A 26,204-nucleotide genomic window follows, 5' to 3' on the forward strand; every position below is an offset into this window, starting at 1 on the left:
TAAAGTGTAGGATATAGAAAACGAGAGAGCTTAGGATGGACTCATTGAATTATGAGACTTTCAAAAAAAAATTTTTTTTTGAGGAGGGGCTTGGATAGGATCCAGAGCTGAGATTTCATCAGTGTATGGAACTCCCATTGTGGAAACTTCCTCCACCAATGCAGATCAGCAACTCATTTGGGACTTAAAGTCTTGGATAGTTTCCTGGGCAGAAGAGTTTAAATCATTTGCCAGTGGTCACACAGCTAGCAGGCATCAGAACTAAATCTTGAACCTGGGTCCTCCTGACTCCAAGTGTATCATTCTATCCACTGTGCCAGAATGTCTTTTACTTTTCCCTATTGGGAGGAAAACTTTAAAATGATTAGAAAAGCATCCACATAATTATAGTATGTATGTATGTGTATATGCATATATACAATATATACATATACATACATACATACACATATGTGTGTATAATCTCATTTGATCCTAGTAACAAATGCTATGAGGTAGAAGCTATTGTTATCCCCAATTTACAGATAAGAAAACTAAGGCAGACCATGGCTAGGTAACTTGCTCAGGATCACACAGCTAGTAAGTATTTGAAACAAGATTTGAATCCTTATCTTCCAGTTTCCAGGTCCTGGGCTCTATTCACTTTAGCAAATTCCTCTTACTTTATAATATGTCCAGAAAGCCTAGTGGTCCTAAATCTGATGCTTGAAGGAAATAAGAAAGTGGAATAAGCACTCTCTAAGAGACTGCTCTGAACACATCTACTCACTGTATTGATGTTGGCAGTGGGTCCATCTTCTTGCTGCCAGGAAAGCTGTTGAATTTGGAAGGCCGTCAGCTGGAGATGGTGCCACCACGCTTTCCAGTCTATGACCCACTACTTTCTGAAGAGGCTGCTGCTGCTGACTGCAGATTCCTCCAAGCTTGGATTGACTTGACTTTGGCTGCAGAGGTGAGGAGGAGAAAGGGAGAATGAAAATTAAGGGGAATAAATACTAGTGCCAGAGGAGCGGGCAAGCGCCCAACATGGTGCAAATAATGGGTGACAAAGAACAGTTTTCCTTTTCTGAGGGACATGTGGTCTCAGATGCCTTCCTAGACTCTGGCCAGGCAGCAGCAACTGAGACAATTGCCTTCTGACCATACATGTCTGGTGTCCTGAAAGCAGAGACTGAGCTCAGCTTTCTTCTGCTCCCTCCCTTCACAGATGGCTCAGAAGGTAAAACTGTCCTGTAGATGGGCATGAAGAGCCAGTAGGAGGGTGCCTGTGATTGATCTGGATTCATTTGGTGAATTCTGGTGCTGGGAGGAAGTCTGTGCTGAGTGGACTCTGATGCATACTAGCTTTGTGACCATCGGCAAGTGATTAAAACTCTTTATCGCTTAGGAAACTATTGAAGACTCTAAGTTCCAAATGAGTCGCTGATCTGCATTGGTGGAGGAAGTTTCCACATTGGGAATTCCACACACTTATGAAATCCCACATGCAAATAGCAGAAATGGTAAGTGAAAAGGGTTTGTTTTGGTTTTATTTTTTTTTTTACCCCACTGACAACTTTGTTTCTCATAAGGGAAAAAAATGGAAAGATTTTTAATGAGCGTGTCTTCCAATTTGTCAAACGTTTATGTTTAGAAACAAAGTTTCTCATCTGAAAGTTCTTCCCACTTTTGTGAATAAAGAGGTCAAGAGATTAAGCTTTAAGTACTGACCAAGAATGAATAATTTCCTATACAGTGTTTAAAATTCATTTAAATTTGTATTGGCATATTTTATTTTGACATCACCTTAATTTCCCAAATAGACCCCTTCCCCTGGTCAACCCAGAAAACCATCAGTTATAATAAATGAAAATAAGAAACAGTTCAGTAAACATAATTAACACATCAATTAAGCGTGACACTGTTTCACATTCCTTTCCAAGAAGGAAAGTGCATTCTCATATCTCTTCTTCAGGATTTAAGCTTGATCATTCTAAATACTTTTTTTAAAAGCCAATTGAATTTTTAGTGTTTTCCTAGTACTACTTAACAGAGGGTGCTTAGCTGGTACCATACCAGGGCACATGGGCATCAAGAAAGGAGCTTGACACTATGCCAAAGTTATCTGAGCTAGGGCCTCCCTATATGCTTCCTGCCAAGAGTAAGACAGTAGATTTTAGATTCGAGGCTGGCTTGAGCCCAGAGGGGGCTGAAGTGGGGAGGAAGGGACTGGAAAACAGGGCTCTTCCTACCAGTCCCTTTCCCTTTAGTAGGGGATGTCAGTAGTAGAAAATACTGGGTTTGGGGTTTGAATTCATTTCATTTCTGCTGCATGCTATCTACATAACCCTCAAAAGGTCTCTTTCCCCTCTTTGGGCTTCAGGTTCCTTCATTCAGAAATCAAAGAGGTTGGACTAGATAAATAGGTGCCCTTTCAACTCAAAATCCTGTGGCCTTGTCCTTCCATCAACCAATGTCTATCTGCTTGATAGCTGGAGAATTTGGTTCTGGGCTTAGATATAGCTTACTTATTTCCCTCGCAAGAGGACACATCTACTGACCAGGGTAGTTCCGATGAGCCTGTACTTATTTATGCTTTGCCTATCTCTCCTTTATAGGTTATATCTGACTCTTCATCAGTTCTCTTTTGAGCCAACTTGGATCAGAGTCCTTTAGCTTAAGAGAGCTAAATAACTATGATGTAAATAAAAAACAAGCCTCCAGGTGTTGTCTAAAAGGGCCAACACTCAATACAAGGGCTGTTATAGCTGCTCCCGAACACCATCTCAGCAGCGAGCTCTGGGCTGATGTCAGTGTGATAGAGACAAAGCTTCTTTCTGAGTAACATCTGGGGGATAGGGAATGACCTGGAACAAGATATTGCATGTGCTGTTTGTTACCATGAGAAAGATATTAATGACTTGAAGGAACATAGTACAATGCTCTCTTCAAGAGGAAAACAATATCACTCATTCCTTAGACAATGGGCTTTAGCCCTGATCTTACTAGACTTGGAAGGGTGATACACTTGCTTTGAGTATACTAAAGAAAGAGGCATTTAGTATATTTCAGATTTTATTAAAACCATGATCTGTCCATACCATGATTGATGTTAAGAATCACAGAAGCTTAGATTTGGAAGGGACCTGAGCAGTCATCTAAACCAACCCATATTCCAAAAATAATCTCTACTACAATTACATAATAAGTGGTAATCAACTCTTGCTTAAAGGGGAACCCAATAACTCAATGAGGAGGCTCTTTCAGATAGCTTCGGATCGTTCTAATTGTTAGGAAGTCTTTCCTGAAATTGGGTCTAAATTTACCTCATGCCAATTTGTATATGTTTTCGCCGGTTCCTCGCTTTGGGGCCATGGAGAATGAGTCTAATAATTTTCCCACATGCTATTAGAGATAGACAGAGAGAGAAAGAGACAGAGAGATTACTGAACCAGACAGTATGCTAAGCATTGGGGATACAGCTAAAAGCTCATTAGACAGTCCCTGTCCTCAAAGAGCTTAAATTCTTTTAAAAAACATTTTTTTCCAATTACATATAAAAACAATTTTAAACATTCAATTTTTAAAATTTTGAGTTGCAAATTCTCTCCCTCCCTCCTTCCTCTGCCCTCTCATTAAGAAGGCAAGCAATTTTATAGAGACTATACATGTGCAGTCATGCAAAACATATTTCCACATTAGGTATGTTATGGGGACAAAAACACAGACCAAAAAAACCCCAAGAAAAATAGAATTAAAAAAGTATGCTTTGATCTGCACTCAAATTCCATAAGTTCTTTTTTTGGAGGTAGAAAGCATTTTTCAACACAAATCCTTTGGAATTGTCTTGGATCATGTATTTCTGAGAATAGTTAAGCCATTCAGAGTTGAACATCACACAGTATTGCTGTTACTGTGTACAATGTTCTGGTTCTGGTTCTGTCCACTTCACTTTGCATTAATTTATATAAGTCTTTCCAGGTTCTGCTGAAACCCTCCTGCAAAGAGCTTAAATTCTAATGGGTAAAGACAACATGTAATGAGCTGGAAAGTATGTGTATGCTGGATGGCAGTAAGCCATGGGCAATGGGCACTTTACGCCTTTGCCTGTCATACTGATGACAAGCATTCCCCCACTTTCTATTAGTGTACTGTATTTTTTATTCTGGGTGCAGCCCTTGAATAATTATTTTATTTTAATGTGGCCCTAAGATAACCTAAGGTTGGACAGCCCTGAGGTAGAGTGTGATCAGGGCATAGTATAGTGAGACAATTACCCAGTCTTAGATACCCTGTCTCTCACGACAGTTTTAATCCAGGCTGGAGAGGCGGGGAGGGAAGGAGGGAATCAGTACATATATAGTGCCTACTATGTGTCAGGCGCTGTGCTAAATACTTTTTACAATAATTATCTCATTTAATCCTTACAATGATCCTGCAAGGCATTTTCTATTATTATCTCCATTTTAAGGTTGAGCAAACTGAGTCAAACACAGGTTAAGTGACTTGCCCATAGTCACACAGCTAGTAAATGTCTGAGGTCAAATATACAGTTAGCTCATCATTCTAGCCACTGCAAAGCAAGTAATTCAGGTCCAATCAGTTAAGCAATTGGCATCAGGTACCCAAACCTGGAGAAATGGGGCACTTAGGCTCGGGAAACAGTTGCTCAAAGACTAGGATACAAGGCAGGGATATAGAGCTCAAAGACAGGATCCCCTATATTGGGGGAGGAGAGGGATCCTCAAGATAGATCCTGAGCCAAACTACTTCTAGGAATCCCTAGGGCTAGGGCTAGTACAGAGTTGAGCCTGCAGGTGGGGATTAAATAGGGGAATATCTGCCTGCGTTAGAAGTACATGAGGAGGAGAAACCAGACAGACTAATTATGGCAAAGAATTTTAATATTTCCTTTTCCCTTCCAGAGTTTGAACCAAAATCTCACATTGCCACCTAACACAGTAAGTATTCATATCCTTTGCACTAGATAAGTCAGCAAATGTTGGTGTAGTTTTAGAGTCAAGCCTCTGTAGAATAGCACAGAAACTTCAAGTTAAGCAAGAACAAACTGACTAGATGAGGAAGTGCCAATTTTTTTCAAATTTATTTAGGTTCCTGGTTTCCGGTGGCAAACTGTTTCAACACTTTGCTCACTCACAAGATTGCGGTATGATGGTTGGTCCAGTTCTACTTCTTTATTCTTTCTGTGGGTCTCATTGCTTCTGGTGATTCAGAAGGATGAATTAAACCTCACAAAGAAGACTTAAGATGTGTTGAGACTCTGCCCTGTGCTATGTATAAAAGACCCTCTACTATACCACAAAAAAAGAAGAAATCACACTCAACATATTAATGGAAAGCCATTAAATTTAAGGTAAATCGAAAGGAAAAATAAAGAAGAGATAGGGGTGGGAAGGAGAGAATGAATAAAGACAAGAGTGGAAATGTAAGAAAAAACAAAATGGTAGATAAAAAAGAGGGAGAGAACAAAAATTATTTTCATAGTATGGCAACATGACTCAGAACACACTATGATTATGCAGATATCCTTATAGTGCATCCTGATCAAAAAGAGGATGGGAGTCTTGTGGCAATGGTAAGAGGCAGGATGGCAATAGCCAGGAGGCATCAACTACAGAAAAGACAGAAAAGAACTACAGACTACAGGCAGAAACTACAGACAGAAAAGAATGGTAGTCCCATGCTGAGCTCTAGACATTCCATATGGACCTTGATTTTTCATGAAACAGTATTGTTTGGGTATTCGCCTATTAAAATTCATAACTCTGAGCCCCCATCCAATGACTTTGGAGCAAACCAAACCAGATGATTCATGAAATCAAAGCAAAAAGTACTTGATAAAATAATATAGGTATTAAACATTCTTGGCACTCATTATCAAATGGCTGCTGTTCCCCAAATGTCTCCAAAGAGCATAATGATCTCCTCAGAATGGCAGAAGGATACATCAGTTCACTCGTAGAAGTTTCAAAGACTAGGATGTGATGGAGGGCTCTATTTATACATTTTCCTTCCCAGCTCAAAACAGCAGTACACGGAGAGCACTAGCTACCTGGTATGTCAGTCAGATGAACCATGAAGCCTTAAAATGAAGTTTTGTTCCCATCATCAAGATCTAGAAAGGATGCCGAGGGCAGAGGAGGTGGCTGCAATGTCTTATGTCTCTGTGCCCTTTCCTTTGGCTATACCAGCACTTCCCTCTTTTTACTAGCTCACCTCTCACTACTTCTGAGGAGACTTCTGTCTTCTTTTTAAACTGGACATGCTAAAAGCATGACTACTAAATCAGAACACATGACAAGTAACATGACCATACTGTGGTGTTTGGTCACAGCCTTTTAGGATGTGTAGTTCAAAGAATTTACACACCACTGAATGACTCCTCTCTTAACTCCCAAACACTGTGGAAATATTGAAGTTTTCCCCACCTTTCCCTCTTTCCTTTAACCTTCCTTCACCAATGCGTACTTGGTCTTATATCCTGGCTCTGCTACTTCCTACCCTTGTAACCTTGGGTAAACCTCAATTTTTTCACTTGCAAATGAGGGAGTTCTAGCTCTAAATCTTATGGTTTCTTAGTAAATTAATTTTCTTTCCATAAGCAGGTGACATGTAGCTCAAAATGTCCTGGATGACAGAATCAAACATTTGTTGTGGAGAATTCAAATACTTAAAAGGAGAACTCACAGTATGGGAACTCTCTTTGCCAATGCAGATCACGGTCCACCTATGACTCAATAGATAAGTATTAAGAAGTGCTTGGCACAGAGAGGGCGGAGCCAAGATGGCGGCTGAAAAGCAGGGACTAGCGTAAGCTCCCTGCTGAGTCCCTCCAAAAACCTATAAAAAAATGGCTCTGAACCAATGCTAGAACTGCAGAACCCACAAAAGAGCAGAGGGAAGCAGGGCTCTGGCCCAGGACAACCTGGATGGTCTCTGGGTGAGGTCTATCCCACATGGAGCTGGGAGCAGAGCAGAGCAGAGCAGAGCAGAGCGGAGCAGAGCCCAGCATGAGAGGCGCAGACCAACCAGACCAGGAGCTGGGAGGAGCGTGCCCTAGCACCCTGAATCAGTGAGCTGCAGCAGTTACCAGACTTCTCAACCCAGAAACACCAAAGACAACAGAGAAGGTTAGTGGGAAAACCTGCGGGAGTGTTCGGCTACTGCCCCGGGGGCAGCAGAGGTGGGGCAGCTGCAGAAGTACAGCTGCAGTTGCTTCCAGCCCCAGGCCCACCTGGTGGGAGGAATTAAGTGGTGGATCAGAGCAGGAGTGCAGAGCCTGCTGAAGATCTAAGTCCAGTCCGGGTTGAGGGTTCTTGGGAAAGGAGGAGTGCTGGTGTGGCAGAGCTGGCACATCCCCCCCAAGCGTGGAACATAGAACTCTTTAGTCTACAAGCAGTCATACCCTGCTGAAAAACTCAAGGGTCAAGTTAGTTGGTTGGGAATATGGCCAGGCAGCGAAAATGCACCCAGATTCAGTCTCAGACTCTGGAATCCTTCTTTGGTGACAAGTCAACAAAGTCAAAGAGCCTACATCAAAAGCCTCCAAGAAAAACATGAACTGGTCTCAGACCATGGAAGAGCTCCAAAAGGAGTTGGAAAAGCAAGTTAGAGAAGTAGAGGAAAAAATGGGAAGAGAAATGAGAAGGATTAGAGAAAACCATGAAAAACAAGTCAATGACTTGCTAAAGGAGAGCCAAAAAAATGCTGAAAAATACACTGAAGAAAACAACACCTTAAAAAATAGACTAACTCAAATGGCAAAAGAGCTCCAAAAAGCCAATGTGGAGAAGAATGCCTTGAAAAGCAGAATTAGCCAAATGGAAAAGGAGGTCCAAAAGACCACTGAAGAAAATACTACCTTAAAAATTAGATTGGAGCAAGTGGAAGCTAATGACTTGATGAGAAATCAAGATATTATAAAACAGAACCAAAGGAATGAAAAAATGGAAGACAATGTAAAATATCTCATTGGAAAAACCACTGACCTGCAAAATAGATCTAGGAGAGATAATTCTAAAATTATTGGACTACCTGAAAGCCATGATTAAAAAAAAGAGCCCAGATATCATCTTTCAAGAAATTATCAAGGAGAACTGCCCTGATATTTTAGAACCAGAGGGTAAAATAGAAATTGAAAGAATCCACTGATTGTCTCCTGAAAAAGATCCCAAAAAGAAAAGTCCTAGGAATATTGTTGACAAATTCCAGAGCTCCCAGATCAAGGAGAAAATATTGCAAGCAGCCAGAAAGAAACAATTTGAGTACTGTGGAAACACAATCAGAATAACCCCAGATCTAGCAGCTTCTACATTAAGAGAGGTCAATGGAGCTAATTTAAAACCAAGAATCACCTACCCAGCAGAACTGAGTATCATGATCCAAGGCAAAATATGGATTTTCAATAAAATAGAGGACTTTCAAGCTTTCTCAGTGAAAAGACCAGAGCTGGATAGAAAATTTGACTTTCAAACACAAGAATCAAGAGAAGCATGAAAAGGTAGAGTGGTGAATGTCTCTAGCTTGATGCCTGTATTTATTCTTAAAAGCTGCAGCCCAGAACTGCAGGAGAAATTTAGGAGTGACACAATCACAGAGGAAAAGTTGGTGGGCCTCATGAACAAGATTGTGGAAGATACAAAGAAGGGAGTGCATGAAAAGGAAGGTTGGCCTAACACTGCTTATGGAGTGTCCCATATTGGAATCACTGTCTTGTCAAAAATCCAAGCCAGGCAACTGAACAAGCAGAGGAAAGGAGATAATATTCTTCTAAATGCCTGCTGCCCAGGATGGGTGAGACCTGACATGGGAGGACCCAAAGCTCCCAAAAGTATGGAGGAAGGAGCTGAAACCCCAGTTTATTTGGCTCTTTTACCCCCAGGTGTTACAGAACCTCATGACCAGTTTGTATCAGAGAAAAAGGTTGAAAAATGGTAAACTTAATTTGTAAATCCATTCCAGTAATATTTGAGTGTTACGTATTTGGATTTAATTTAAAAGTGCATTTAGAAAGAAATAGAATTAAAGTATCTTTACTAATTGTTGCAGCTAATTCCTATAAGGTATTCTCTTTGAGTTGCCTACTAATTATGTGAGAGATTTTATAATGACTGAGATTTGTAATGACTCAATATTTGTAATGGAGGAAAAACATGCAAAGTACAGATTGTCTATGTGGAATAAAAAATTTTCAAAAAATAAAAAAAAGAAGTTGCTTGAAATACATAGTATCTTAAGACATAGCTAGTGCCGGGAGCAGCAATTTAATCCAGGCCTTCCACTAAGCTGCCCTGTCTCTACAGATGAATGGAACGAAGGAAGGAAACCATTTATTAAGCACCTACTGTATGCCAGGAACTGTGTTAGTTGCTTTATAAATATTATTTCATTTAAGCCTCACCACAACCCTGTGAGGTAGATGTTATTAACATTTGCAGATGAGGAAACTGAGGCAGAGAAGTTCAGTGACTTGTCCAAAGTCACACAGCTAGTAAGTATCTGAGGCTGGATTTGAACTCAGGTCCCCCTGACTCCATGACCATTGTGCCATCTTGTTGCCTCTTACATGCTATAAATGCACAAATTATAGGTAATTATGAATTGATTTCAGAAATAGTGATCCATAGGATCAAATTTAATTTTTTTTCTGGGAACTCTCAGTTTAAAAGAATGGCTATAAACATCATTTACTTTTGCAAAGGGTCAGAAACCAGACATTCTATTTTCAGACTATTTTGCAAACATAACATCCATTATCACAGATTTTGTTGTCTTAAGATGCATGGTTTTTTTTTTCCCTCCCTCTACAGACTTCCTTCCCTGATGCTGCTGGTGGAATCACAGAAGTAAGTACAACATCGAATTGAAAAACTGTCAGAAAAACAAAACCAAATTACATATAACTTTGTCTTTCTTTTACATAAAACATCTTCCTACTAGCTCTTCTCACAAGTAGAACAATGTAAGAAGAGCACAAAATATTTACAATTATTTGAATGAAAGAATGAATGAATAAATGCAAAAGTATTTATTCTGTGTTTATGTGCTGGGCAGTATGCTAAGTGGTAAAGACACAAATCCAAATGCAAAATTTTAAGTTTCTCCTTAACAGAGTCCCATGAGTTCTTTCTATTTGCACAATACCACTTGTTTTAATTCATTTTGGAACTTTTTTCTCAAGTCACAGGTCAAACCAAAGAGCATTTATTAAACATTTATTATGTGCCAGACATTATGATAACTGCTGGGAATGTGAATACAAGCATAAAGAAAGACAGTTCTTGTCCTCAAGGAACTTGCATTCTAATGGGAGAAGACAACGCTTTAAAAGAAGTGGAAAAGGGGAGGGGAAGGTTCCCTCAAGGAGGCATGATAGATTAAGTCCAGAGAGTCAGGAGTGGAGCTCAGAGAGGAATGAAGAAACAGCTGGCCTACCTGCTTTCCTTTTTTTTTTTTGGAGGGGGGAAGGTTGGGCAATTGGGGTTAAGTGACTTGCCCAAGGTCAAACAGCTAGTAAGTGTGTCAAGTGTCTGAAGCCTGATTTGAACTCAGGTTCTCCTGACTCCAGGGCTGGTACTCTACTCACTGCGCCACCTAGCTGCCCCTTGCTTTCCTTTTAAAGGAGGTTCTGGGGAAAACCAGCCAATTAGAGGAAGGGACAGATGGGGCCCAGTGTATATCTTTGTTGAAGAAGGTCAAGAGATGAGTGAACTTCCAGGATGATCAAGCTGCTATGGCATGAGAGAGAAAATCCAGATGGCTAGGTGTGAAGATTGAAGAGGAAAGGAATCGCAGATCATTTTCTTGAAATAAAGTGACCACAGTCTTTTCTTTTCCATTATATATTAAAACCTTAATAATTCTGAGATTACTGCTCTCCTTTGTCCAAGGGTATGCTGGTAAATGTTTAACATTCAACTCTCTGAGGAAAAAAAGTGTTCTTGACAGACTATTAACTTTAATCTATATTATTAACATTTTCTCCATCCCTTAAGTCTAGAAACAATAAATTAAAGTAATAAATCAAGCCCTGATTTGTACCTATGATGATTTCTAAGAAGTAAATGCACGCACTGAAAATTTAACAATCTGCTTTCAAGAGCTGGTATGAGCTGAATCCAGTACACTTTTGGCTTTGTTCTCCAAAGCTGCCTCTTTAATTCAATCCAACAAATATTTATTAAGCATTCGATATGAATATGGCACTCTACAAGTTGCTGGGAATACGAAGACAAAAATAAATTACCCTAGATCAAATAGTGCTTTTTGAATGCTCCCCAGCCCATCAAAAATGCAATTAGCAAACCAAAATCAATTACAAAATGTCTCTCCAAGGCATTTCCCTTACATGTTATCTCAACTCTATTGGAAGCAGGCTGTCTAGTCTCTTTTGCATGGAGAACTGCATCAGCTGAACTCTGTACATGCTCATAAGGACTAAGATCAGTGGCTACTATCCTGTTATACTATACATCCTGCCATAGCATAGTTTATAATATAACAAGGAACTATAGCAGATTGAGCTTTAATCAGCTAAAGAGAGTTGGAGGTACTATTGAGGAAGCAGAGAAACACACTACAGAGAGATTTGGATGTAGAAAGGATGTCACTCAAGGGCAAGAGCAGCTTTGAGAAACTGGGTCCTTGGTAGCAGAGAAAAGAACTGGCTATGATTGCTGGAAGAGATCCAGCTCTGGAAATTGCGAGTTCCCTAAAAATTCAGCTGAGCTATCCAACCAACAGAAATGCTAGTCCAAGTGAAACTGGATGAGGATTCTCCAAAGAGAAAAAGGACTTTTAGGTCTGGCAGTACCAGGAGTTGCATCCTAGTTTATACGTGTGGGTAAGGCAACATACAACCAATTTCAGCAGGTTGTTATGGTAGTGCCTCATTACTACTATCTGCTTATTGAGATTATCTTTCCCATCAATATTGTGCATATTTGTGGAAGAATGCCCCCCCAGGTTTATAAGTGGAATGTTTTGTAGTTACTATTCTACTGTGTCATCTTTTTTTTTTTTTTAATGCAATTTATTTATTTAACATATTTGGTTTTCAGCATTGATTTTCACAACAGTTTGAATTACAAATTTTCTCCCCATTTCTGCCCTCCCCCCCCACTCCAAGATGGCGTATATTCTGGTTGCCCTGTTCCCCAGTCAGCCCTCCCCTCTATCACCCCCCTCCCCTCTCATCCCCTTTTCCCTTCCTTTCTTGTAGGGCAAGATAAATTTCTACGCCCCATTGCCTGTGTATCTTATTTTTTAGTTGCATACAAAAAGTTTTTTTGTTTTTGAACATCTGATTTTAAAACTTTGAGTTCCAAATTCCCTTCCCTCTTCCCTTCCCACCCACCCTCCCTAAGAAGTTGAGCAATTCAACCTAGGCCACACATGTATCATTATGTATAACCCTTCCACAATATTCATGTTGTGAAAGGCTAACTACATTTTGCTCCTTCCCAACCCATCCCGCTTTATTGAATTTTCTTCCTTGACCCTGTCCCCTTTCCAAAGTGTTTGTTTTGATTACCTCCACCCCCATCTGCCCTCCACTCCATCATCCCCCTGCCTTTTATTTTTTTTTTTATCTTCCTCCCTCTTCTTTCCTGTGGGGTAAGATACCCAACTGAGTATGTATGGTATTCCCCCTCAGGCCAAATCTGATGAGAGCAAGGTTCACTCATTCCCCCCTCACCTGCCCACTCCCCTCCTCTGCTAGAACTGCTTCCTCTTGCCACCTTTATGGGAGATAATCCACCCCATTCTATCTCTCCCTATCTCCCTCTCTCAGTAAGTTACTCTCTCATCCCTTAATTTCATTTTATTTCTTTTAGCTATCTTCCCTTCATCCTCAACTCACCCTGTGTCTGCTCTCTTTCTTTTACATATATATATATACACATACATACACATACATACATATACACATAGATACATGCATACATACACATTCACTTATATATATACATAAACATATATATATGCATATATATATATGCATATTCCCTTCAACTACCCTAATACTGAGGTTTCATGAATCATACTCATCATCTTTCCATGTAGGAATGTAAACAAAACAGTTCAACTTTAGTAAGTCCCTTGCAATTTCCGTTTCTTGATTACCTTTTCATGCTTCTCTTGATTCTTGTGTTTGAAAGTCAAATTTTCTATTCAGTTCTGGTCTTTTCACTGAGAAAGCTTGAAAGTCCTCTATTTTATTGAAACTCCATATTTTGCCTTGGAACATGATACTCAGTTTTGCTGGGTAGGTGATTCTAGGTTTTAATCCTAGCTCCATTGACCTCCGGAATATCGTATTCCAAGCCCTTCGATCTCTTAATGTAGAAGCTGCCAGGTCTTGGGTTATTCTGATTGGGTTTCCACAATATTCAAATTGTTTCTTTCTGGCTGCTTGCAGTATTTTCTCCTTGATCTGGGAGCTCTGGAATTTGGCAACAATATTCCTAGGAGATTTCTTTCTGGGATCTATTTGCGGAGGTGATCGATGGATTCTTTCAATTTCTATTTTGCCCTGTGGCTCTAGAATATCAGGGCAGTTCTCCTTGATAATTTCCTGAAAGATGGTATCTAGGCTCTTTTTTTGCTCATGGCTTTCAGGTAGTCCAATAATTTTTAAATTATCTCTCCTGGATCTATTTTCCAGGTCAGTGGTTTTTCCAAGGAGATATTTCACATTGTCTTCCATTTTTTCATTCCTCTGGTTCTGTTTTATAATATCCTGATTTCTCATAAAGTCACTAGCTTCCACTTGCTCCAATCTAATTTTTAAAGTAGTATTTTCTTTAGTGGTCTTTTGGACCTCCTTTTCCATTTGGCTAATTCTGCCTTTCAAGGAATTCTTCTCCTCATTGGCTTTTTGGAGCTCTTTTGCCATTTGAGTTAGTCTATTTTGTAAGGTGTTGTTTTCTTCAGTGTATTTTTTAGTATTTTTTTGGGTCTCCTTTAGCAAGTCATTGACTTGTTTTTCATGGTTTTCTCGCATCCTTCTTATTTCTCTTCCCAATTTTTCCTCTACTTCTCTAACTTGCTTTTCCAAATCCTTTTTGAGTTCTTCTATGGTCTGGGGCCAGTTCATGTTTTTCTTGGAGGCTTTGGTTGTAGGCTCTATGACTTTGCTGTCTTCTTTAGGCTGTATGTTTTGGTCTTCTTTGTCACCAAAGAAAGAATCCAAAGTCTGAGACTGAATCTGGGCGCGTTTTCGCGTCCTGGCCATATTCCCAACCAACTAACTTGACCCTTGAGCTTTTCAGTGGGGTATGACTGCTTGTAGATTACAGAGTTCTATGTTCTACGTTTGGGGGGGAGGTGCCAGCTCTGTCAGAGCCGCACTCCTCCTTCCCCAAGGACCCCCAGTCCAGACTGGGCTCAGATCTTCGGCAGGCTGTGCACCCCTGCTGTGATCCGCCACTTAACTCCCCCCACCAGGTGGGCCTGGAGCCGGAAGTAACAACAGCTGTAGCTGCCCCACCTCCGCTGCCCCCGGGGCTGGAAGCCGAACCGCGAACTCCTTCCACTCCCGCAGCTTTTCCCACTAACCTTCTCCGCAGTCTTTGGTGTTTGTGGGTCGAGGGGTCTGGTAACTGCTCACGTATTCAGGGCGCTAGGGCCCCCTCCGCCCGGCTTCCAGTCTGGATCGTCCACGCCGCTCAGGCTGGGCTCTGCTCCACACTGTTCCCAGCTCCCAGCTCCCAGCTCCCAGCTCCGTGTGGAATAGAGCTCACCCAGAGACCATCCGGGCTGTCCTGGGCTGGAGCCCTGCTTCCCTCTGCTGTTCTGTGGGTTCTGCCGTTCTAGAATTGGTTCAGAGCCATTTTTATAGGTTTTTGGAGGGACTCGGGTACGGAGCTCACTCTAGTCCGTGCTTACCAGCCGCCATCTTGGCTCCGCCCCCTACTGTGTCATCTTAGCAAATGCCTTTGAACCAAGGTCCTCTAATACCAGATTCAGTACTCCTTACAACATAGCATACTCCATTTTTACTCAGAAATTCTGAGCCAACTTTATGTGACTATGGATGAATTCTTTTAACTTCTGCCTTGGTTTATTTACTATCAGCTTACATCAGCTGGTTTTAACTTGCTATCCTTCCCCCAGCTCTGGCAGTCTCCCTCCCTTTTCAGCTTCCTTTTGTGTATTGTCTTCTCCCCACATTTTAAGCTCCTCATGGGCAAAGACAGTCTCTTTTTCTTATGTGTATTCCCAGTCCTTAGCACAGTGCCTGGCACAGACTAAATACCTGATAAACATTTATCGACTATTAATTAAGTTTGTTGTTGTTGTTCAGTTGTGTCTGACTCTTTGTGACCCTGTGGACCTCTGTCCATAGGGCTCTCTTGGTAAAGATACTGGTTTGCCATATTCTTCTCTAGTGAACCACCAGTCCATAGGCAAACAGAGGCAGGGACTTGCCAAAGGTCATAAAACTAGGAAGTTTCTGAGGCTGCATTTGAACTCAAGTCTTTCTGACTCTGAACCCAGAACTCTATCCACTGTGCCACCTAGCTCTGATTGATTTATCCTTCTGTAAAATAAATGGGAGATGTTCAATATTGCCTTCTTCCTGGAGCTGTGAGGATGGCAGAGATAAGTTGATAGAATGCTTCAAACACAGGTGAGAATGAAATAATGATAAGAGCTTACATTTCTATTACCATTCAAGTCTATAACATGCTTTACACACCATCTCTCAATTGTTTCTTCAATGTCAAGTGGAGAAGCTATTTTTAAGAATCTCTGCCCCAGAAACCTCTTATGCTGCAGAAACCTCTTCAATCTGGAAGCTCAAACTGCCCTGGAATTCCCACATTGGAAGGACTGAGCTCCTGCAGCTTCTTGCTCTGATTGGATGACTTCATTTAAGGAAGGCCTTCTCCAGGTTGTATTCTCTGGTATCTCTCCCACGCCTGGTTTTGAGTATCTTCACCCCACCACCCCCTCTTCTTCAGCTTCCTAGTATATGTTACATTTCCCCAGTAAAATGGAAGCTTCTTTCCCTGAGGAAAGGGGCTATCTTTCTTTCTGCTCATATCTGTATTCCCACTACTTAGCATAGCACCTAACACATAGAAAGAGCTTAATAAATGCTTGTTGATTGATTATTCTTAAGTATTTATTGCCTATAAGAGCCCTCGGTGGCATAATGAATAGTCAGGTCAATGGACTTGGGATCAGGAAATATTGGGTTCATATCCAGCCTCTGACACTTAATAGTTGTGAAAGTCCTCACACAGTTGGACTCACTGTACCTTGACCCCAACATCATGATATCATTGGTCTTCTTCGAGTACGAAGGACGAACAACAACGAGGACCATTGTATAAACACGGGTAGATTCCAAAGACTTTATTAAGTTATAGCAGCTGGTGGAGGGGGTTCCTAGACAAATGAAATCAAAGACCTTTGACGAATTTGAGGACAAAATTTCACAATCTAGGATTATTCCAAGGCAGGGATTTTCTTTAAAATGGGATGATGATGCATCAGTGGATTTTCAGTGCGCAATAGGAGGCACTAAATCAATGTTCGTTGGCTGACTGTGGCTCTCAGGGGATACTGTGAAAATGATCAAGGAGCTTGGTTTGTCAGTACTTGGAGCTCTAAGAAAGATGCTAGACATAGCCAAGAACAGATACTAACAGATGGTCCAGAAATCTAGAGATGAACTGTTCAGTTTGTCAGGGAGTGTATATAAAAAAGCAGGAGTGACCTTGGTTGTAGCAACCCACAAGTGTTTTCCCTTGGGGAGAAGGGAGAAGGGTGGAATGACTTAGCAGTAGTAAAGGAAAAGTTGTTGCTGTCTTAGACAGGCACTTTGCACAGAGAGACTGCTTTTTGGTGCCACACCAGAGTGACATACAAGGGTACCAGGCCAGGCAGCTATGCATTAGAAGTGGCAGTGAGTGACCAAACGGTAGTGAGCTGGTTATGTGGAGATTTAGGGTAGGGAGCAGTCTTCCTGTGATGTAGGAGTAGGGGATATTCTCCCCTCTTTCTGAGGTATCTGGAGTTCAGGGCAGCATCCAAGCTGCCAGAGGAACCTTGTCTACCGGAGCTCAGGGAAAACCCCACCTGAGATACAGCAAGGACTATGAGTTTGTAGCATGGGTTTGTGGGATACCAGGATGCCCAGGGTGAGGCTGGAAGGGACCTAAGGGGCCATCTAATCTAGCCCCCTCATGTTACAGATGAGGAAACTAAAGCCCAGGTAGGTGACTTGTTCAAGGTCACACAGACAGTAAACTTCAGCTCACCCCATGGTGAGACTATCTTATTTTCCCACTTGATGACTATTATAAAAAGTAGCTAATTAAGAAAGAAGATGGACTGATCATGTGGTGAGAGCAAAGAATGGTCAATAAACAGCTGTGGGCTCTTCTGGTATCCCCATGATATAAAAAGAAAACAACGATGGACTCCAGCATATTGGGTGGATTCCTTGTGGTGTACTTATTCGAGGACATGTAAAAGAGTCTGACAGGATGAGTAGGCATAAACTTCCTGTACTTGGCCACACAAACAACTCCACCCTCTCACATGTGGGATGTAACCAAGCTGCTACCCATTTTTAAAAGGGTTTGGTCCTCAAGCTGGTTGGGTCCATGTGAAGAGAGGGAGAGGGAGGAAGAAAGGGACAGAAAGAAGGAAAAGAAGAGGGAGAGAGAGGGAGAGAGAGAGAGAAAGAGAGAGAGAGAAAGAGAGAGAGAGAGAGAGAGAGAGAGAGAGAGAGAGAGTGAGGGGGGGAGGGGAAAGGGGGAGAGAGAGAAAGGGGGAGAGAGAAGGAGGGAAGGAGAGGGAGGGGGAGAGGGAGAGGGAGAGAAAGATAAGGGGAAGGAGGGAAGGGGAGAGGGAGAGGGAGAGAGAGTTGCACTGGGTTCACTCGCTAGACCCTCAGAACATTATCTTAGATATAGGCTAATTGGGTAGGGGGAGGATTCCTCAAAGGCTTTGAAAAATGTTCTGACTTGTGAAATAGTCATCCAGGAAACTCATTTTGTGTAAGCGCTGACCAGGTTACATCTCTTTTCTGTCTCTGCCCTATCCTATTCCAGTCTCCTGTCTCTCATTTCTTCTTACTAGCAGCAAAAAGAACCACAGGCTGGTTCTTGGAGTAGAAGCCCTAGCATAGCCCAAAGAGGCAGGAAATTTTTATATAAACTCCTCCAATCTAACTAACCACTTGTATTTCTTTTTCTTTTTTAAATATGAGATGATAAATTTTTTAAATAATTGGGGAGGGGGCAGTATGCTGCAGTGAAAAGAGCATTGGCTCTTGAGTCAAAAGACTTGAGTTAGAATCCTGCCTCTAACATTCTCTACCTGAGTGATCTTGAGCAAGCCACTAAACATCTTTTTGCCTCAGTTTCCTTATTCGTGAAATGAGGCAATTGGATGAGATGGCATCTGGCATCTCTTCTATCTCTATGTCTATGAAACATTTTGTTTTCCCATCACATTTATTCTCAGCTATGCTCCTCTGACACTCCCTCTATCTCCACCTCATCCTATCCCCCACAGGGAACATTCTTTCAGGGAAAGTAGTTATTCAAAACCAACCAATACATTGACCCCATCAGACATTGTATGCAATCTTCTATGCAGATAGTCTCCAAAGAAGAGAAGGAGGTGAATTTCTTCACTTCTTCTTTGGGGGCAATATTGGTAATTAAGATTAGAATGCTTGCTTTGCCTTACTGGTGTTTGGTTTGGTTTTTATTTACGTCACTCAAATAATTGCATTCCGGTGGAGGATCACTTTCACCACATTTACATCAATTCCAGTTTCCAATGCTAGGAAGGCAAGCTTCCCCCTGGGTTATTTTAGAAGTCTAAACATAGGGACCCTGGGGTAGTGAATAGAGCACAGAGCCTAGAGTCAGGAAGTCCTGAGTTCAAATGTGATGTAACACACTAACCCAGGGCAAGTCACTTCACCCTGTTTGCCTCAGTTTCCTCATCTGTAAAATGAACTGGAGAAGGAAATGGCAAACTACTCCAGTAGCTTTGCCAAAAAAAAAAACAAAACACCGATGGGGTCACAAAGCATCTGACATGACTGAAATGACTAAAAAACAACAAAACATAGGGACCCTGAGACGCAAAGTACAGACGCTAGGATTTACTGATATGAGTTGCCTCTGCCGAGTCAAGTGTGTTTGGATAGAAAGGAAAGACATGGGTGAGGCAGATGAACCACTCACCCAAATCTTTTTCTCTGTCTCATCAGAAACACCTTAGAGCCAGATCCGGTTTCTGGAAGGCAGCATGGCATAATTGGTAAAGTGCTGGACACAGGGTCAGGAAGACCTGAGTTGGAATCCTACCTCTGACATGTATTCCTTATGTAGTCTGAACCTCAGTTCCCTCATCTGTATAATGCAGATAATAATACCTGTAGTACCTGCCTCAGGGTTGCAAGGTTCCAAGGTGACCCTGTGTGTAAATCTTAAAGTGCTCTCTTAATGTGAGCATATCAATATTATTATTGTTCGCCATTGCATAATTTGTAATAGGAAGTCACATTTAGAGAAGTCAATAGGCACTTATTAAGCACCTACTATGTGCTAGATATATTTTCTTTGCTGTTTACAAAAGAAAACAAAAACATAGGGAAAAATACCATCTTTGCTCTTAAGCAACTTACAGTCTAGGTTGAGCCTTGAGTATGAATGAAGTCTGTGGCTTGGACATAGCTATTGGTGCATACTGCATCTTTACTGACCATTTGTGGGAATGAATGGTGAGAAATCACAAAAGAATTGATACATTTGATCCTATGCTTCCTATCTCTTTACATTAGGGTTGTATCACAATTCTGGGACTGGCAGCAGGCATCCCAACCTTGGTGGCCATGGTCCTGCTTGTAGCTTTAATTGTGGTCTGTGCTCAGAAAAGAAGAAAGGATGGGCATACACAGGTGATTATCCTTTTCCTTTGGTTTGAACGGGGACTCTAAATGACATTCATTCACCGAGCATTTATTAAGTACTTACTATGTAAGTGCTTAAGCCAGGCATTGTTCGAGGTACTGGGGATACAAGGACAAAACCAAAATATTCCCTGCCCTCAAGGAGTTTTTGCTGTAAATGACTTTCCCAGTTTGTTGCATTATAATTCTTAGATTCCATTTCTGTCAGTAGATGCTGGACAAAAACATTCCCACCTTATGCCTCAGCTTCATCGTCAGACTATTGAGAACATTTACTCTTAGGAGGACATTTGTTTAAAGTAAAAGTATTCTCAAATTATAGAGACATCTTCTAGTTGTAATCTTTAATGTCTATCGAGTAATAAACATAATGGTAAAACCAAATTCCCATTCCATCAGACTTGGGCTTTAGGAAAATTATTTTGGCTGCTATGTGTAGGTTAGAGTAAAGTGGAGAGAGATTTGAGGCAGGGAGACCGATATGGGGTTGTTGTTTTTGCTGTTCGTTTTCAAAGAAGACCAATGACATCACAGGTGATATCCTAACATGCTCGTGAATTTGACTTAAGTGAGGCAAGAGCTGTGAGAAGTTGTCAGCCTTACTCTCTTTCCTGAGTCATCAAAGTCCAGTGGCAGGGCAAAAGTCAAGACGACTGGTGACGGCTGGAATGCAGTGGATGACTTTGGTTAATTCTATGTCTGACCAAGCTCTAAGCAGTCCACCTCTTTGGGCCAGTATGAGGTAACTTTGAAAACAAAGGACAACATGCAGGGAAAGAAAGCAGATGATAACTGGCCAAAGAGAGAGGTGGCTACAAGGCATGACGGTGTTTATTATCAGTTATGTCCAGGAATATAGTCATCTATGCTTTTTTTTCCTTCCAGAATAAAGAAGGTAGAGTCTCCCTTTGTCATAAATACAAGGCTATTTCGAGGTCCAGATCCCTCATTCGAAGTTCCTTAGGCAGGGTTATTCTGAAAGTTGTCATGTTATTATCATCTAAAGTGTCACGCGGACTCTAAATCCATTCCGTCTCCTATTTTTGAATGTGACTGTGTTCATGTCTCATGCACTTAAATCATGACCCAAGCTTATATCTTTTCATTCCACATTTTTGTTACCAATTTAGGAGAACCAAAGACCAAACGATTTTCCAGACATCTACGACAGTTCTGAAGTATCATTGGAGGTAAGGATTCTCAGTTGTGCTTCTTAATATCTCACAATAAGTAATCTGTGAAATTAAATCCTGTCATCAAAAGAAGAGGGCAAAAAGTATATTGGGTTAGAGAGGAGATAGACATAAAATGAAAGCCAGAGGAGAAATGGAGACAGAGAGAGACAGACAGACAGACAGACACAGAGACAGAGAGAGACAGAGAGACAGAGAGAGAGAGAGAGAGAGAGAGAGAGAGAGAGAGAGAGAGAGAGAGAGAGAGAGAGGGAGGGAGGGAGGGAGGGAGAGAGAGAGATGGACAATGTCAGAGTGAGTTAGTAATTCAGCCTGGAGAAGAGATTTTATTTGGAGACATGAAAGATATCTTCAAGTTTTTGGAGGACTATAATGAAGAAGTGGGATTAAGCTTATCTTGCTTAGATGCAAAGGGTGGAGCTAGATGTAACGGGTGAAAGTTACTCTGATGAAGATTTTGGCTCAATGTAAGGAAAAACTTCCCAATAATTAGAGCCATCCCAAAATGAATGGGCCTCCTTCTGAGGTAATGAGTTCCCCATAACTGGAGGTCTTTAGAGGCTGGATGATCATAGTCATGGACCTTATCGGGAATTCACATCCAGGTACAGGTTGACGTAGATCTCTCCCATTGTTGAGATTCTGTGATTCTCCATGGATGCTCATTTAGTTTTGCCCAGCATCTGTCCTCTAATACACCTTCCTTGATGCCCTATCTCAAGGTCTTTCCATTGAAACCATAATACTTCAATACTCAACTAATGGCATCCAAACATTTTTGAACATGTACTCTTATCAGTAAAAATTTTCAAGCATGTACCCTTAATATATGTCTACTTACTTATTCATAAATTATATATACATACTACCATACTAGTAATTATGGATATTAAAAAAATCACACCAAAATAGAAATGAAAAGGAGGAGATAAAAATGAAACAATATTCAACCCTAGAGCCAATAGAGTTTATTAATAGGGCACGAGAGTTTATTGAGTAGGGGACTGATAAGGTCAGATTTGGGGTTTAGGAAAATCACTTTGGCTGCTATGTGTAGGGTAGATTAAAGTGGGGAGAGATTTGAAGCAAGAATACCTGTGAGGAGGCAGGGGAGAGTTGATGGAGACCTGAACTAGATTGGTGACTGTGTGAATAGAGAAACGAGGACATAGATGAGAGATGGTATGAAGGTAGAATTAATCAGATTTGTCAAGTGAATGGATATGTGGAGTGAGAGTGAGGAATTGAAGGAGTTGTGAATTCAGATGGCCAGAAAGATGGTGGCACTCTCGTCTGGAATAAGGCTCAGGTTGTTGAGATGATATCTCCCCTGAGGACTGTGACACATGAACTGGTGAAGTCTTTGCAGAGAGATCAACACTATAAGAAGCACTGGAAAAATTTGTTAAAAGGGTAGATTCAGGGATAGATTTTATTGTGAACAGTAACACTATAGCAGACCTCTTAACACTGATCTTAGCAACTGAGTTATCATTATTAGGGGCTTATTTAGGGATTGAGCTATTGTCAACTACAATCATTTGTTTCAATTAAACTCTCATGCTAAAATTTAAAATCATGGTATAGGGTTTTACTTGAAGCAAATTAATCTTCATAATAAATAAAGTTATGAATAGAATTCTTCTTTGTGCATTCACTAATTGCTCTTTTCTGTGCTGTGAAAGGCATTAATGTCTGCCTTTAGAAGCATAGACATCTCTATGCTAGCAGAGATAGGGCTGTTGCCTAATCCATTATGATATCCTTGGAACTAAGAAGGAAGAGCAGGCAATTTGCCTTGAATTGACATGCTAAAGAACTGCAATAGCTTCATGACTAATATAATCCTCAAAATTCCCTAGAAATTCCTGGGGGGCATCCTGACCTACTGTTTGGAAAATTCTAATCTGAGATGGGTGATCAATATAAAATAACCTATTATTAGGTTTGTGGAGGAACCTGACTATTATTTAATATTGGGACGACAAGAGATATGAGAGAACACAAACCTATAAATGACTTTAATGACAGAAATTATGAGACTGTTCAAGCTTCATTCATCCTTTCATTTGTTTTTTTCCCAGAATCTCAGCAGCCCTGACATGGATGTGAGGGAAACAATAGAGATGGAAGAGACTCACGTGTATGTGAAGACCGTAACAGGGACAGAAGAACTATCATACGATGCTTACTTTCCTAGAACTGAAATTGAAAAAAAGCACAGTTTGCCAAGGTGGCTTTTACCCAAACGGGGCAGGAAATGAAATAGCCTCAGCTACTGATTTCAAACTTACTCCAAAAACAAAAAAACCTAGTCCAGAGAAATACTTGGGTTTATACTGGAAGTCAGTTAGAATGCCTAGATGGTGCCTAGCCAACACAAATTTTCTTCATTGATCTGAAAAAAATATTTCATTAGCATTTGAATTGATTTATTCTATTAGTATTTAGGTTCTGCCTGAATAATGAAGTACTTGGTAATGAGGTACCGCTCATCCAAGTCCATTGCTTAGAAGAATGATGACTCTAGCACCTTAAGCACTTGAATTCCATCTCTAGTACTCCCATTGGTTTTCCTGGGTGACCTTGAGCAGTGTTCTATTTCCCCACATCTGGCCTTTCCCACCTTGCCTTCCTTTAATCATGGGTCATATCTCTTATTCACAAAGAAGCCAGCAGATCAGGTTTGGACTTTTGTTTAAAGAAATGACAATGCTCCTGAGTAGCCACATGAGACCAGAGAAGCATTGGATGAGGCAAAGTCATCACTACCTTCTGGACAACTGAGACTCGATATTAGGTAGATAGGAAACAGTTACATTGACCTCAGGTCAACCCACAAGATACTACTGAATACAGTTTCTACCTAGCTTTCCCGTCTCGTAGAGGCAAAAGCCTTAACATCAGAAACTGTTAAAATAGCAATTGGGCTACCTACCAACATAAACCTGAGGGTATATGTGTGACATCCACTATCCACAGCCTAGAGTTCTACAAGCTAATTTCTGAATATGTTACAAGGTACTGGTGATGCTTTGTTGAACTTAAAGTGAATTTTAATTGTCTCTTTTTCCCGTAGAGGCCAACTGCTTATGTCAATAGCTACCTCTGCATCTGCACAGACTGTCTCTCATGCCTGGAATATTCCCCCTCCTCCCCTCTGTATCTTAGAATCCTTAGGTTCCTTCAAGGCTCAGCTCAAACACCACGTTGTACATCAGGTTTCCCTGATTGTCCCAGCTGCTACAGCCCTCTCCCCACAGATTATCCTGATTTTATTTTGTATGTATTTTGTCTTAACTTATCTGTGTTCATATTGTTTCCCACAACTAGAATGTTGCCCGGAAACTCTTTGAAGGTAGATCCTGGTTGGTGTTTTTTCTCTTTGTACCCCTAATCCCTAGTACAATGTCCTGCTTAATAAAAGCTCATTGGATGAATGAATGGAAAGATGCTTCTGCAAATGTCCAATCCAAGAGCTTTTTGGTTCTTTTAGCAAAGAGCCCTTGTTAATTTATAGCCCTCCCCAGCCCCTCCTTCGATGACCTTCAGAGCAGAGTGTGGGATTCATCTTTTTAAAATTGGATTTCCCTAGACAGGGAAAACCAGACAAGTGGTTTAAATAGGGCTTTGCTATATTACTAATTGCTTTGATCATTTTGTAAATACTCAAAAATGTTCTTAACTTTGTGGCCTCTATATATATATTGTGTGTATATAGGCAGTGTGATGTAGTGGATACAGTGCTGGTCTTAGAAGCAGAAAAACCTAGATTCAGGTCTCACCTCTCCCATATGGGCTATGCGACCCTGGACAAGTCAGTTAACCTCTCACTGCTCTAGGATACTCTCTAAGTCCATAAGTTGCAGAGAAAGTGCTGATCTGCATGAGAGAGGAAGTGTCCTCATCTGGAAGTTCCTACTATCAATGAAATCACAGGTTCAGTTCACATCTCTATCCAGTTCCTATTTATTCCCCAAGGCCAGTGTTGCCACAGACTATAATCTGCTTTCAGAGATGCCATTAAAATAATCAAATAAACTTTACCAAAGAACTGCGGAGGGAGGGTGGGAGTTAGAGGCTAACCATCAGCTCTTCTTCATCAGTTCAGTGTTTGAAGTGACTTAAGCCAGAAAAGATACTCAGCAGAATAGGCAAGAAGAGTTTAGATTAAGAGAACATTGTCTTTGGCTAGAAAGAGAAAAGGTAGGTGGGAGCATGTGCCAAGTGTCATTAACAGGAATGAGATAAACAGAGTCCATAAGTGGGTTTATCTGCCTGCAATGATGAGGGCCAGTTGGCTACATGGTCCTAGAAATGAGGGCAGTTAAGGAAGCAGCTGGAGGAAAGGCATTGGATGGAGGAGTTATGCATTTCTTCCTACATAACTGGGACTCTCCAAGAAAGTGAATTCAACAGTCTTAATGAGGCTTAATGCAGGCAGTCCTTGCAGAATGTAGGATTCAGTAGGAGAGCAAAGGGAGACAACAGAGGTGTGAATGTATTTCTAATAATGGTGGGTGCAAGTGACTAGGAAAGCTCAAATCCTAGAAACATCTCTTATTCAATGTAGTAATAAACATTCATAAGGTGATTTACAAATTTGGAAACCATATGCCATATATTATCCCCACCTTAAGATATTAAGGTATTTTCCTTTTACATCACTGATGTATCCCTCCCCTCCTCTTTCCAGAGAGCCACCCCTTACAACAAAGAATAAAAAAGAAAAACCAAAGTTCAGCAAAACTAACCACCACATGGCTGAGTCTGACACCTGCCAAGAAGGGAAGGGGATGTTTTCTCCAGTCTCTTTATCTTATCCTTATTTTCTACAGGAGAAAACAGGCATAAAAGGTCAAAGAGACTTGCCAACACTCACACAGTTTGGAAGACTATAACTGCTGTCTCAGCCCCCATGTTTAATACTCTGCACTATGTCCATACAACATGCTGCCTCGCCAGTGCCAACCAGAATGCTTTGGAAAGTGTCTGTTGAATGAATACAAATAAAAACCATTCATGAAATACTTGCTGTGTGCCAAGCACTATGATAAACCTGA

The 26,204-nt window shown here is 41.0% G+C and overlaps 1 protein-coding gene across 1 annotated transcript; it reads left to right on the plus strand.

The window, feature by feature from the left end:
* Positions 1–1,446: 1,446 nt before the first annotated feature.
* Positions 1,447–24,284, plus strand: OPALIN (oligodendrocytic myelin paranodal and inner loop protein). The gene is made up of 6 exons (XM_036736080.1): positions 1,447–1,502; positions 4,905–4,940; positions 9,810–9,845; positions 19,820–19,936; positions 21,079–21,138; positions 23,226–24,284. Exons 1-6 carry the CDS (start codon positions 1,473–1,475, stop codon positions 23,403–23,405), a joined length of 459 nt encoding a protein of 152 aa, XP_036591975.1. The 5' UTR covers positions 1,447–1,472; the 3' UTR covers positions 23,406–24,284.
* Positions 24,285–26,204: the final 1,920 nt, after the last annotated feature.

The sequence above is a fragment of the Trichosurus vulpecula genome, chromosome 8 (genome assembly GCF_011100635.1).
Source record: "Trichosurus vulpecula isolate mTriVul1 chromosome 8, mTriVul1.pri, whole genome shotgun sequence".
NCBI classification, from domain to species: domain Eukaryota; kingdom Metazoa; phylum Chordata; class Mammalia; order Diprotodontia; family Phalangeridae; genus Trichosurus; species Trichosurus vulpecula.

Coding starts and splice junctions, on each gene's coding strand:
- OPALIN (XM_036736080.1), top strand. CDS start 1,473: ATGAAATCCCACATGCAAATAGCAGAAATG. Junction 1,503..4,904: donor ACATGCAAATAGCAGAAATG/GTAAGTGAAAAG, acceptor TTTCCCTTCCAG/AGTTTGAACCAAAATCTCAC. Junction 4,941..9,809: donor TCACATTGCCACCTAACACA/GTAAGTATTCAT, acceptor CTCCCTCTACAG/ACTTCCTTCCCTGATGCTGC.